Raw genomic sequence first — 13573 nt, 5'->3', positions numbered from 1 at the left:
CAAATCACTATAGCGATTTATAGTGTTTTTGGATCTCAGTATAGCGATTTGTAGTGTCTTTTGCAAATCGCTATAGCGATTTATAGTATTTTTGGATCTCACTATAGCGATTTATAGTGTTTTTGAATCTCGCTTGACATCCACATCTTGATTTTGGCATGCTCCTTGTTGGATTTTCCATTGATTTCTTTCAACCTTGCTTGAAACAAACATATGTCTTTCTCACCACGGCACCCTGTATATTTTTTGACCACGACACCCGGGACCCATGCCGGGGGGCGCCCCCGGACCCCCCTCCTGTAAGGGCAAAAACTCTAAATCAGGCTCCACAACGAATCAAGTTGAACGATGCTACCCACGCTGGGAGGAGCCCCCAAACCCTTCTCCTGTAAGGGCAAAAGCTCTAAATCAGGCTCCACAATGAATCAAGTTAAACGATGCTACCCGCGCTGGGAGGAGCCCTCAAACCCTTCTCCTGTAAGGGCAAAAACTCTGAATCAGGCTCCACAACGAATCAAGTTGAACGATGCTACCACGTTAGGAGGAGCCCCCAAACCCTTCTCCTGTAAGAGAAAAAACTCTGAATCAGGCTCCACAACGAATCAAGTTGAATGATGCTACCCATGTTGAGAGGAGCCTCCAAACCCTTCTCCTGTAAGGGCAAAAACTCTAAATCAGGCTCCACAACGAATCAAGTTGAACGATGCTACCCATGCTGAGAGGCGCCCCCAAACCCTTCTTCTGTAAGGGCAAAAACTCTGAATCAGGCTCCACAATGAATCAAGTTGAACGATGCTACCCACGCTGGGAGGAGCCCCCAAACCTTTCTCCTGTAAGGGCAAAAACTCTGAATCAGGCTCCACAACAAATCAAGTTGAACGATGCTACCCACGTTGGGAGGAGCCCCCAAACCCTCCTCCCATAAGAGCAAAAACTCTAAATCAAGCTCCACAACTCATCAAGTTGAATGATGCTACCCACTCTGAGAGGAGCCCTCAGACCCCTCTTTTTGTAAGGGTAAAAACTCTGAATCAGACTCCACAAGTCTTCAAGTTGAATGATGCTACCCACGCTGGGAGGAGCCTTCAGACCCCTCTCCTGTAAGGGTAAACACTCTGAATCAGGATCTACAACTCATTTAGTTGAATGATGCTACCCATGCTGGGATGAGCCCCCAAACCGTCCTCATGTAAGGGTAAAAGCTCTGAATCAGGCTCCACAACAGTCAATGTGCAAGTCAGTCGGTGCTTGATGGAGCAATATAGGATCTTCTGTTGGATGACAAAAGTAGAAATATAAGGGAGAGAGAGAGTGAGAGGGTTGATGTCCATGGCCTCCTCCAAGGGAGATTTCTTTCTCGGATAATCCTGCAGTGCAGAGACTGGGTCTTAAATAATCATCTTCGGGACACTTAAGTCTTTACAACCACTCTTTTTCAAGAATCGTCATTTTTTTTGGCACACATGGAGGAGTGGGTACTTAAGTCTTTGCAATTGCATCAAACTCCAACGCTAATTAATGCTGACAAACATGGAGATACGAGACGCGCATGCTTACATACGTGGTGCTCTTTGGGACCCCCGAACATGAGATGTAGTTAACTCCCCTGTTCGGGGGGGGGGACATATAACCTGCTTCGTCACCGGTCATGTTCACCCCATGTACGTTATAGTTGCCTTTAGCTAACACGTTTCCCCAAGGGTTGGGGCTTAGTGGGATGGGCATAGACCGTTTGACGGGCAGTCTAGATTCAAATCCCATGGGCGTCATAAGCCAAAGTATGGTGACTCTCTGGGGTTGAGGGGCAAGCCCTCACAGTTTTATGCGGACATGGACATAGACCGTAGTACGGCATGCTGAGCCAGCGCTGCTAGGTCTCTGCACCTGGCGTGGTTTCTCAGAGTAAACATCAAAAAAAGAGAGAGGGAGTGATAGTAGTACCCCTGAAAGTGAATGTGATGATATCAATGAATTTTACATTGGGACTTGTTGACTGTTTACTAAAATACACTAACCAAATATGCTCAAGAGCCATCCCCAGCTTTAATGGCCATGCCTCTTGTGAGAACGAAGTGGGCCTACCCAACCAACTCCAGATGGTCCTACATTGCTGTGGATTTTGATATACAAGGCACGACTAGAGATAGGCAAGGCTGAATTGGTCTGACTTCTGCTCCTGTTTGTATTTCGGCTCTACCAACTAAAACAGAAATTTGGTTCTAATTCATTGGCTTGGTTTGGCCCGGTGTTTCAGATGCTCGATTAGGTTTTAGGTGAAATTGGGAAAAACATGGCATGAATGAAAAGGAAAAGATGACAATATGCCATGCATCAAGTTATCCTGAGTTGTAATGTTTTGTCTCTATCCTACATGAGAGAGATAGAGAGAGAAAGGGGAGGGGGTGGGGGGAATCTATTTATTGAGTGTACCACCCCACTCAATTTCCCTATCTCCAAGTCCCCAACAAGAGAGTATTCAATCACCAGGCAGTAGCTCACCTTTCCCTTTCCCCACCCCAGAAAAAAGAAACAGTTGTAACCCAACTGCTTGTTTTATATGTTTGCTTCTTCCTAGCTAGATGGCACTGCCTCTTGCTTGCTTTCTAGTGACTGTACTGCAGATATTAAGCAGCAGCAGTGGTCAGAGACCTCCATCTCCTGGCTACTACCCAACCTCCATCTACCCTTCCTCCTCCTTCTATCAATCTTTTGCAAAATTCTGGGGTGCTCAACACCAATATGTTTCTCCAGACCAATCTTCCGTCACTATTTTGCTCGACAGTTACTCAGGTTCTCGTCTCTCTAGTCCATATCTGTGTGTGTGCACTGCACGCGCATGCCCATGTGTGTGTGTGTGTGTGTGTATTTCTCAGCAAACTGCTCATGCTATATTTCTTGTCACAACCAGGAAGTGGGTTTAAGTCTACAAGGGCTTACCGATCGGGTTACTTTGGAGCAGCAATCAAACTCCAATCCGGCTATACAGCAGGCGTCATAGCCTCATTCTATGTAAGCTATCTGAATGCATGTGCTTTATATGTGTGTGCGCGTGTGTGTAATTTTGAATTATCGGTTGAAATTTTGCAGCTTTCCAACCACGATGTGTATCCTGGGCATCATGATGAAGTGGACATCGAGTTCTTGGGTACCACTCCAGGAAAACCCTACACACTGCAGACCAATGTTTACATCAAAGGAACTGGTGATGGGAGTAATAAAATAGGGAGAGAGGTGTAGTTTCATCTGTGGTTTGATCCCACTGCTGATTTTCACAACTACGCCATACTTTGGAATCCAAGAGAGATCATGTGAGTGATCATTTGTTCCATTATTGCCATCTCTGTTACTACAGTTTTGCCAACCGTTACTTTCTTGACGCCCTCTGTGTGGGTGAAGCGTGTCCGTGTCCGTATCTGTGCCTACGTGTGTTTTCGCAAATGATAATAACATTGTCAAAATCTGTTATTTAGCACTATTACAAATTGCTTTGATTTTTTTATGTCTATATATTTTTGAACCAATACTTTTATAAGCATACCAATTAAATACGTTTGTTTAAAAGGTTGTTGAGAATTTCTTTCCTACCCTACAAACATAAACTCAAGTGTAATGGGATAATGAAAAACACCCAAGTGTGTATACGCCTATTTTCTTTTAAGTTGGTTTTGATTAGATAACAAGCCTAGTTGTTTTACGCCGCCGCCGCCGGCCGGCCGGCATGACGACCATATGTATGACAGGCTGAGCCAGCGTGACCAGGTCTTCGTGTTGGGAGCAGTTTCTTCAGGTTATAAATGAAAAAAAAAACTTGTGATCACCTCATGTGGGGTTTATAAATTTGTTTGTTACATGCAGATTCTTCGTGGATGATGTCCCCATTAGGATATATGCTAACAGAAGCCCATCAACCTTCCCTCAAAGACCAATGCGGGTCTTTGCTTCAATATGGGATGCATCTGCTTGGGCTACTGAAAATGGAAGGTACAAGGCTGATTATAGTTACCAACCCTTTGTGGCAAAGTACACTAGGTTCATAATCAAAGGCTGCCCGGTTTGTTCGTCTCGGTACTGCCAACCAGTGTCTGGCTCTCCTGGTCGCACCTTTGGTTTGACACTCATGCAGAGCTGGGCCTTGCAATGGGCTCAGAGGTACTCCTTGGTTTATGACTACTGCAAGGATTTCACTAAGAACCATTCCCTACTCCCAGAGTGTTGGGCCTCCTCTAGCACCTCAATTAAGACTTGAAGAAAAAGTTTCAGGAACGAAACATGCATGCTCTCCCCTTGTTGTCAAAGGAAGTTTTGTGGGCAAAAAAATGAAAAAGACATAAAGAATATGTGTATACAAATATTGGGTTTTGGATATAATACTTTTTTACATATTGTGTAGCTATGCATACAATAGAGAAATCATGAAGGGATGTAAGAGATGATGTGGGTCTCTCAAAAGATTAGTTGGTTTTCTCAATTATCATGTACTAGGGCATTGTGTAATACCCCCATGATGAGGGGCATTATAATTAATAGATGTTATAGCTTATTGTTGTTGTAAGAATGATAAGGTTGATATTAAATGATAATGAATGAAACATAGTTGTTTTTCTTTTTTGCCTCTTATCTTATGTATGGTTTCATTTATGGAAAAAGATGGATGGAAATTATGAAAAAAGGAAACATTTTTTGTATATACGATATGGGAATGTTGAAAGAGAGAAAGAGAGAGTAGGGATGGCAGTGGACCGGGGGAAAGCGGGGCCCCGCCTCGCCCCGTTTGGACCGGGGATGAAGGGTATGAAACAGGGATGGAGGCGGGGGTGGAGGATAAAATCCATCCCTGCTGCGGAGGCGGGGGGGGGGGGGGGGGGGGGGGGGGGGGTGGACGTGCACTTCCCCCCCCCGCCCCGTCCCCGCCTAATCCCCGCCCCGACCACTTTTCCCCGCAATATCCCCGCCCCGCCTCATCCCCGTTTGGACCGGGGATGAAGGGTATGAAACGGGGATGGAGGCGGGGGTGGAGGATAAAATCCATCCCCACCGCGGAGGCGGGGCGGGGGTGGAGGATAAAATTTTGAGGCGGGGCGGGGGTGGAAACCTTGTCCCCCGCCCCGCCCCACTGCCATCCCTAAGAGAGAGGTTATTTTCAAATTTTGGCAGGGTTTCAACATAAACGCCAAAAGAGACTATTTTAAATGGTTGAAGTAGGGGTGGAAAAAATGGGATGGGCTGCCCACATGCAGACAGGTTCAGGGCTGCCCAGTATCGTCGCCAATTAGCCTGAATCAGCCGATTCAGTTCGTATCGTCAGAAAACCGATACCGAACAGATCTGATTCTGCTATTTTTCAAATAAATCAGAAACATATTTTAAATAATTTAAATATTGTTCAATATTTTTAATATCATTTTAATGTTTCTCTGATACGTGTTGTTCTCTGATTACAAGTTGGTCGATTCAGATAGATTCAGCTCTGAATCAGTATCGCCCGATTCACCGATTCATGGCCCGATACGCATAGCCACGTGTTAACTGTGGTGCTCAAAAAACCAAATCAGCAGGAACCGTAAAATGGAGCATGACCGAACCTAGGGTTGACCCCTCTCTCTCTCTCAAATGGCCAGAAAACTTTTACTTTAAACCAATATATCCCCCAAAGTTTTCTCAATTTTCAAATTCCCTCAAACTTTTGACATGTCCAATGTCCATGCAAACAATCTCATGAGGCAAGTGAAATTAGGCATGTACTTCAAAGCAATAACCCTTACCAAAGTAGCTAAATCCTTATTTTAGCTTCAAGATTTTAACCCATCATTGTCTTGATTTCTGCGTGTATTTTAAAGGTAAAAAAATAAAATTTAAAGGTAAATTTGATAGTGATCAACATTAATGTTACAAATTTTGTTATTAAAAGAATGTGGTGAGAAAAATCGTGCAATATGTTAAATCTTTTGTGAAATCTCAAGAAAATATCAGCATATATAAATATAATCTTATAAAATATACAAATTTAAAATCTATTTTCATGAGTTAGTGCATAGAAGAAACATGACATTTTTCAAAATTTATAACATTTTATCAATATTTCTTTTTTAAAAATGTATTCGATTTTTAAAGTATCACCATAAAATTGCAATGTTTTCAAGATATCACGAAAATTTGTTACCTAGGGGTAACCTAAAGATTAAAGGTCATGTTTGAAAGCAAGAAAATTTCTCATAGGAAAATGAAAAATTGACTATGAAAAGTTTGAATCATTCGCCGTGGGAAGAGAAAAAGGGGGCACCTCATACGTGCTTAAACGTAGCAAAAGTTTGAGGGGTATATTGACTAAGATAAAATTCTAGGTGGGTATTTGAAAATTACAGAAGACTATAAAAGAAAGAAAGGAAAAACCTTTGCGTCGGAGACTCAGAGTCTTTGCCTCGCGAAATTTGCGTCCTCTCTCTCGATCGATCGATCAATCGTCGTTAGTCGTCTTTTATCCGCAACCATGTTCAGAGCCTTCTGGTTCGTCCCTCTTCCCTCTCCTTTTTTTCTTTTCTTTTTTTTCTTTCCCTCGCTTTCAGTGGTTTCCTTCGTGATTGTTGTCGGTTTTGTTTTTCGATTGCCCTGATGGAAGAAGCTTAGGGTTTTCCTCTCTTTGACGGTTTTCTTATTGAATCGATTTTCTGTTTTTGGGTTCGTGAATTTATTCAAATTTGCCCTCTTCCGGTTTTATCTTTTTCGTCATGTTTTGGGTTGATAGATTGGAAGAAACGATGTTGAAATTATGCTCATGGATTGTTATGGGGAATTGTTATGTTCGCAATTCTATTGTCCTCTGATTGTGTGCCAAATGGTCGTTTTCACCGATTGAATGCGCTCTTATAGTGATCCCGATATGTGATTCCGATTGACTTGATGCTGGATTGCATGCTAAGATCATCTAATTGCTGCTAGGGCATGTGTGAAACTGAAACTGAAACAGAGCAACTATCTTACTCCCATTTTTCTTTTCCCTTCTTTTTTATGATTTTGATTTCAGTTGTTGTGGTTTTGTGAACCCTTTGTTGCATATTTTTCTTTCTGTGGATGTCGTGCTACATGGCTCATAATCGTATAATTCTGCAAGATAATTTTGAAGCTAAACCCAAATAAAGAAATGGGTTTCATGCTGCAGAGAAAAGTCATATTCTTTTAACCGGTTTTTTAGTGGGCTGCGTGGGGTACCTTGGGAATTTATTATTAGCAAACTTTGATGCGCCTTTGATTTTGAGAATAATTTGAACAAATAGTTGTTTATGGATTGAATAGATGGTTCGAGGATGATATATTTGAGTGACATGTATCACATACAGCTCATACTGTTACAAGTAGACCAATGTGTCGATCTGCATACGCATCTCAGCGTTGAACACTTTTGTTCTGAAGACAGAATTTGAACAGGAAATGTAGTCATGGAAAGCGTGCTACTACAAAATTTATGTAGTTTGGTAGAATTTTTTAGGTCTGACTGAATGTGGTACTGGACATATTGATATGGTGAAGAGAAAAAAAATATTCGGGAAGATATATATCTTGCAAAGTCCTAAACTTGTAAATTAATTTGTTAAAGCTAAGCAGAAGAAATATAAAGTTAAGCATTCTATAAGCAGAACAATATTGACTCTCCACAAACTAAGTAAATTGCCCGGAAGAAAAAAAAAGTGATAATGAATAAAGCTAACTAAGCAGTAATCAAGATCTGCAATACAGAAGACAATGATTAAGCACTCATGAATAAGTAACATGAAGGAAATGCATAGTGATTTGGATTAGCATTTGTTTGGGCGCCTCGAATTGGAAGTGTGTTGCAGTTTTCCCTAGTACTCGCATGCTCTTTGCTGTTTGAGAGCAGTGGTGTTACCAAAACACTGTACTAGAAGTAGAGTTGACAGCCCCAACACCACATTTCAACACTATTCACATGGCGATGTTTTTGGCAACTCCGATCAATAATAAGCCAAAATAGGTAAAACAAATGGAGTGCTAAAAATGAACACAATCAAGGTCGATTGTGGAGCAAGTCATAAGGACCCAAAAAACAAAGAGGCAAGTAGACTTGTCCCAAGATCCAGAGGAAGAAATGATAAAGAAAATTGAGTTGGGTAAAACCAATTCATAATATATCTCGTAACAGCTTCTGAGCATTATCAGTTGTATGCTGCCTTTGGGCTTGGCTGTAAACTCAGTTCTTCAGCATAAACTCTTGTTCATACTCTTTCCTATGAAAAGTACATGACTGCCAGGCATGAATATGTGTGAATTTGTTCTTGAATTTATTTGATTGCATCTGGTTAGTTGAAGGCTTTCTCATGTGTTATACGGTTTACCACAGGGGACAAGAGCAGCAAGATGTCCCGGCACAATCTTGGTATCAATCATCTGCAAGTTTTCCACCAAGCCCTAGTATTCCTTCAACACCAAATACTGTTTCTTCTATGGCAACTGTTCATCAGAAACCTCCAGATCATTCCCCATCACCTTCATATGGACAAGTTCCACCCACTGAAGGGGCAGCTATAATTGGGCTGCTAAAGGATAAGAGGTGAACTTGGTGACATTTTTATCTACGTGCAGTCATCTATGATTAACTTTACCATCTGGGACTTTGTTTGAGTGTTAACAAATCACTTACAACTTCTAAACATGAGGTTTTTTGTGTATCAACTGCTGAAATGCTTGGGAAAGTTATTACAATTGAAAGTTGTTGTCATGTTCATTCTCATCATGCTAAATGGAGCAAAATAATATTGAGCAGACCCCAAGTAGATCAGAGTCATCAGAAAATGCCTGATAGAGGTTTTGAAGATGATATTATATTTATGACTTGAGTTCATAAGATTATACTACATGTAACATTGATTCATTGATTCATGCATCTCTCTCTCAGGGCGAATTGTTTTGTAAGACTAACATATAATTTTCATTATTAGATGTTCATAAGTTTATGCATCTGATTCCACTTTGTCTTGTTCATGCAGTGTGGATGAACTGAGAAAGATTCTGAATGATAAGGAGGCATACAATGCACTTCTGCATGCTATTGAGCAAGTGAAGATTCAAAATAATGTAAGGCATTGATGTGCATAATTAAGTTTCCTTTTTCTAGCTTGTTAGATGAAATGCATGCCATATTCATGTTGTATTATCCTGTCTAATACTATTTCTGGAGGTATTTTATGCCTGGGAAATTGGGTAGATTAGTTCAAAAAGAATATGTGACCATTCTCCACAGCTTGCAAACTCACAAACTATGGTTTATTTGCATGTTGATCAAGTCTAATAGATGTGTTAAATCCTGCATCTTTCTTTCCAAGTCTGTATCCAATTAGATTTGACTTCAATACGAATCTTGTAACTTTTACACTGATCAACAAAATGTTTTTTACTTTGGCAAGAGAAAAATGTGTTGAAAATAATTACTTGAACGATGAGTATGATGAGCCAGCTTGGATTCCTACGTTCTGTAGTTCATTATGTTTTATTGGGTTCATATCTGTTTGTTGTTCGTGATGCATGTTACACTCTGATACAATAAACATAATGACTAATTTGTGAACTGTTAGCTCAACTTCAGGATTACTGAATCTCAATAAGACAATCACTAATTTGTGGTGCTCTCTCTCTCTCTCTCTCCATGGCTTTTGAAAACTTTAACAAGTTAATCAAAAATGTATCCTGAAATGCCAGATTGATGTTTTTTGCATCAGTTGTCATCATTGTGGTTTTCCCAATAAGTCTATTTTAAATAATATTTATTAATAAAAAAACTCGAGTAAAATATGTTTGAACATTTTTTTAGATTTATTGGAGTATCCTTGGTGGTGATAAGTAATTTAAAGCATCAACTAGAATTTTGGAAATTGGTGAGGGCAAACAATTCAGAGAATTCAGTAACATCCGCTGGAGGTTATGGATGATAAACTGCCCATATGTCTACAGACTCCACATTTTGTTGCTTTTATTGATTTTTTTGTGTTCATTAAGATAGTTTCTCATTCTCTTCACCTGTGATGTCTGAGCTTTCAAGCAAGCATTCATACAGATGTTTGTATATTTTGTTTTGTTTTGCTTCCATCTGTATCCAAAGTGAAAATTCTGACCAATTTTGGTTTGTTGATTCACTTCTAGCTGCGGAATGAGCTTCTGAAGGAGACCATTCAGCTAGCAAGTAACCCTCTCTCTCTCTCTCTCTCTCTCTCTCTCTCTCTCTCTCTCTCTCTCTCTCTCTCTCTCTCTCTCTCTGCCATGTGTGTCTTTCTTGCATATTGATGTTTGTGATACTGTGCATCAGGGGAAAACCTGGACAAGGAACCCCGAATCTTGGAGCTAAGGAACCAGGTGAGTTGTTGACAATTTGTGTGTTGATGCACCGTACAATGTCTAAAGTAAGTGACAAGAAATCCATTTCTTTGGGATAACAGTGTAGAATAATCAGAACCACAGAATTAGCGGCGGCACAAGAGAAGCTGAATGAGCTAGAGAAGGAAAAGGAAGAGACATTGAGACTCTATGCGCCTTCCACACTCATCCGGAGGTTGCAAGGTGAGTATTTTTGGCTTGCATGGCAACATGCTTTGGTCTGAAAAAGAGACAAATCAGTTTAACTGTGGCCTGGTTTTTCAGATGCAATGGCTAGTGCAGATGAGGAGTCAGAGAAGCTTCATGAGCAATTTCTTGCAGGAGATGTCGACTTGCAAACCTTCCTCAACAAATACAAGAAGCTCCGAACGATCTATCATCATCGTGCTCTTCTGTATCTTGCTGCTAAGACATCCGTCTGATCGACAATTTTCTAAGTGCCTTGTTTATCTTGTGTTTTATACTTATCTGATTGTATTGGATTCACATCTTGTGTGGTTTTTTACTATGTATAAATTTTTACTGGTCAGTCTTTCAACAATGGAGGTGGTGCTCATTGAGTCATTGCACTGGCAGTCTAGAGCATTGGTTTTGACCCCCTTTTGAGCAAACCGAAGTACTAGAGAGTTTGTTTCTGAAACCGTAATTAGCGCTTTGAATTATTTTTTGCTGAAAAAACCAAGTCTAGATTCTCATTTTTAAGGTATCTGAGATTCAAAATAGGCCTCTGAATTGTAGTGTAGGATTCCATGCCAAATTTGATCCCTCGTCTGAAATTCAAGCATTAAAACACCCCTATGGAGGTAACTGCATTCTATTTAACATGCTGTCAGCATGCATTTTGATGCCCTTCCTATGGTAAGCTCTCTAAAGGGTTTTTAAAAGATGATGATGCTGGAAAGTCGAAAGGGTTGATGCTGGAAAAGGTTTTGTTGAGAGAAATGCGATATCCAATAGTTCAGTGGAGAAAACAATGCCTTACTACTACCAAGTCTTAGTAAATATGAGGGACCGACAAAACATTTCTTGCCTATACGGCTTCTCACAGGTACTTTTCAGGTTCAATGACCGGCTACAACATAATTGGACGAGCTCTAATATGATTGGATTTATAAGTGAGCATTGTTAAGAATCCGGTTTTTGATAACCCTAAAGCAGTTTCAAGAGCACGTGAACTCTCAAAGAGTCACGATTTATCCTCAGATAAATCAAAAGAGGTTTCGAGATCGTTTTCTGGTGTTCCACTATAATGATAATTCGCGTGATAGTTTATGTTTTATTATCTTTGTAAGACTTGTGTAATATATAAATAGACTATCGGTTCTCTGGTATTTACACAGAGAAAAAACGATCCTTAACATATTCTTGTTATTCTTTTGATGGTATCAGAGCCCATCATCTCCAACGAGTTATCCATGGCCGGTTCGTCATCCTTCTCGTCCTCCATGACCTAATGGAATGCCATCGCCAGCCTCGTTTTGATAAAGTTGAATCGAGATAATTATCTGCTATGGAGATCACAACTTGAATCTCTTATGATCAGCCAGATCTTTTCAAATTTGTTGATGGATCTCATCCACAACCAGATGCCCTTACTGTTAAAGACGAAGGTAAAATCGAAAATCTGAATTATCCTATTTAGATTCGTTCTGACCAGTTGGCCTTCAGTTGGATCAAAGCAACTGTTTTTGAGGTGGTTCTTGGTCAAATCATAAGAACCAAAACGGCTCGGAAAGCCTGGCTTCTTCTGAAAAAAGCATATGGATCAAGAAAGACCTTACTTTTATTAAAAAAGAGAGCATGGATATGTTATCTTATCTGGACCACATTAAATTTCTAGCCAACTATCTGGTTGTCGCCTGTCATCCTGTAGAAGACGAAGAGTTGGTACAAATAACGATAAATGGTCTTCCATCTAAATATGAAAGTTTTGTTACTTCTATTACTACCAATTCTGCCATGTATACCTTCATGGATCTTTATAATTTGTTGCTCAATCAAGAACGTTGTGTGCTTCTCACTCGAGCTAAGCCTCCTGAAACTCAAGAACAGTAGCAAACTGTCTTTTCTACATTTAGGGGTAGAGAACGGGGTTGCGGTTACTATCGTGGTCGTGGTAGAGGACAAGGGAGAAAAACATCTCCAAACATGTCTAACAACAACCTTGTGCCCCAAACTCAGGGTGGTCGTAGAGTGGTTGTTTGTCAATATTGCGAAAAATGTGACCATGTTGCCAAAATGTGTTGGGATATCCCTCAAGCCTTTTCGGCCATGACTCTTCAGCAAAGTGCTAATGATTTTTGGTATCCTGACACTAGTGCTACCAATCATCTCACCATAGATGATAATTAATTCTCTCAAAAGTATCCATATCAAGGGAATGAGTGAATCATGATTACTAATGGTAAGATGCTTCCTATATCACATGTCGATAATCTTACTCTCAATACCTATGGTTCTTCATTTGATTTAAACAATGTTATTCATGTTCCTGCTATCACGAAAAACTTGCTATCTGTGGGCCAGTTTACTGCAGATAATAATTATACTTTTGAATTTACTCCTTCTGAATTTCGTGTTAAGGATCAACAGACATGTAAGATTCGTCTTTGAGGGCCGAAATCCAGCGCGGGACTTTATCCAATCAAAGTTGATGATAAATTACAGGTAGCGGCATATGCGGGTAAAGCGGCATCATTTGATACTTGGCACCAACGCCTTGGTCATGCAAATAAAAAGATTATTTCTTATTTAAATTCTAAACATTATATTTTTGTCAATAAGCATGACAAAATAAAAGATTGTGAAAGTTGTCTTATTGAAAAAGCTCACAAACCTCCGTTTGGAAAATCTTGCTCGTCTACCTCGTACCCTCTGAAACTTTTACATGCTGATGTATGGGGGCCAGTCTCAGTATCTTCAAGAGAGGGTTTTCGCTTTTATTTTCTTATAGTAGATGATTTTTCTTGGTTTACATGACTTTTTCTGTTATACATCAAGTCTCAAGTTTTTGAGTGATTTAAGACGTTTAAGCATATTACTGAAAATCAATTGCAATTCTCTATTCATACTTTTCAAACTGACAATGAAAAAGAGTTCACCAGCCATGACTTTGAAAACTTTTTAAGTGATAACGGTATTCTTCATCGGTTTTTGTGCACTCACGCCCCAGAACAAAATGGCCATGTTCAGT

General features: G+C 40.2%; 1 protein-coding gene and 1 pseudogene across 1 annotated transcript; both read left to right on the top strand.

Moving 5' to 3' along the window:
* Positions 1 to 2579: 2579 nt before the first annotated feature.
* LOC149821743 (putative xyloglucan endotransglucosylase/hydrolase protein 32) lies at positions 2580 to 4246 on the top strand (annotated as a pseudogene).
* Positions 4247 to 6420: 2174 nt separating this feature from the next.
* Positions 6421 to 10946, top strand: LOC149821742 (vacuolar protein-sorting-associated protein 37 homolog 2-like). Its single transcript, XM_089980814.1, has 7 exons — positions 6421 to 6504; positions 8354 to 8563; positions 9000 to 9087; positions 10150 to 10189; positions 10313 to 10359; positions 10443 to 10563; positions 10645 to 10946. The coding sequence occupies exons 1-7, from the start codon at positions 6488 to 6490 to the stop codon at positions 10800 to 10802; spliced, it is 681 nt and encodes a 226-aa protein (XP_089836940.1). The 5' UTR covers positions 6421 to 6487; the 3' UTR covers positions 10803 to 10946.
* The last annotated feature ends 2627 nt before the right edge of the window (positions 10947 to 13573 follow it).

This window comes from Nuphar pumila, chromosome 11 (genome assembly GCF_984573655.1).
Source record: "Nuphar pumila chromosome 11, dmNupPumi1.hap1.1, whole genome shotgun sequence".
NCBI classification, from domain to species: domain Eukaryota; kingdom Viridiplantae; phylum Streptophyta; class Magnoliopsida; order Nymphaeales; family Nymphaeaceae; genus Nuphar; species Nuphar pumila.
This window is presented reverse-complemented; position numbering and strand designations above follow the sequence as displayed.

Bases quoted from the DNA above. Each gene is read 5' to 3' on its own strand.
- LOC149821742 (XM_089980814.1), top strand. The intron at 10,190-10,312 runs GTAACCCTCTCT...ACTGTGCATCAG, and splicing joins GGAGACCATTCAGCTAGCAA to GGGAAAACCTGGACAAGGAA. The intron at 10,564-10,644 runs GTGAGTATTTTT...CTGGTTTTTCAG, and splicing joins ACTCATCCGGAGGTTGCAAG to ATGCAATGGCTAGTGCAGAT.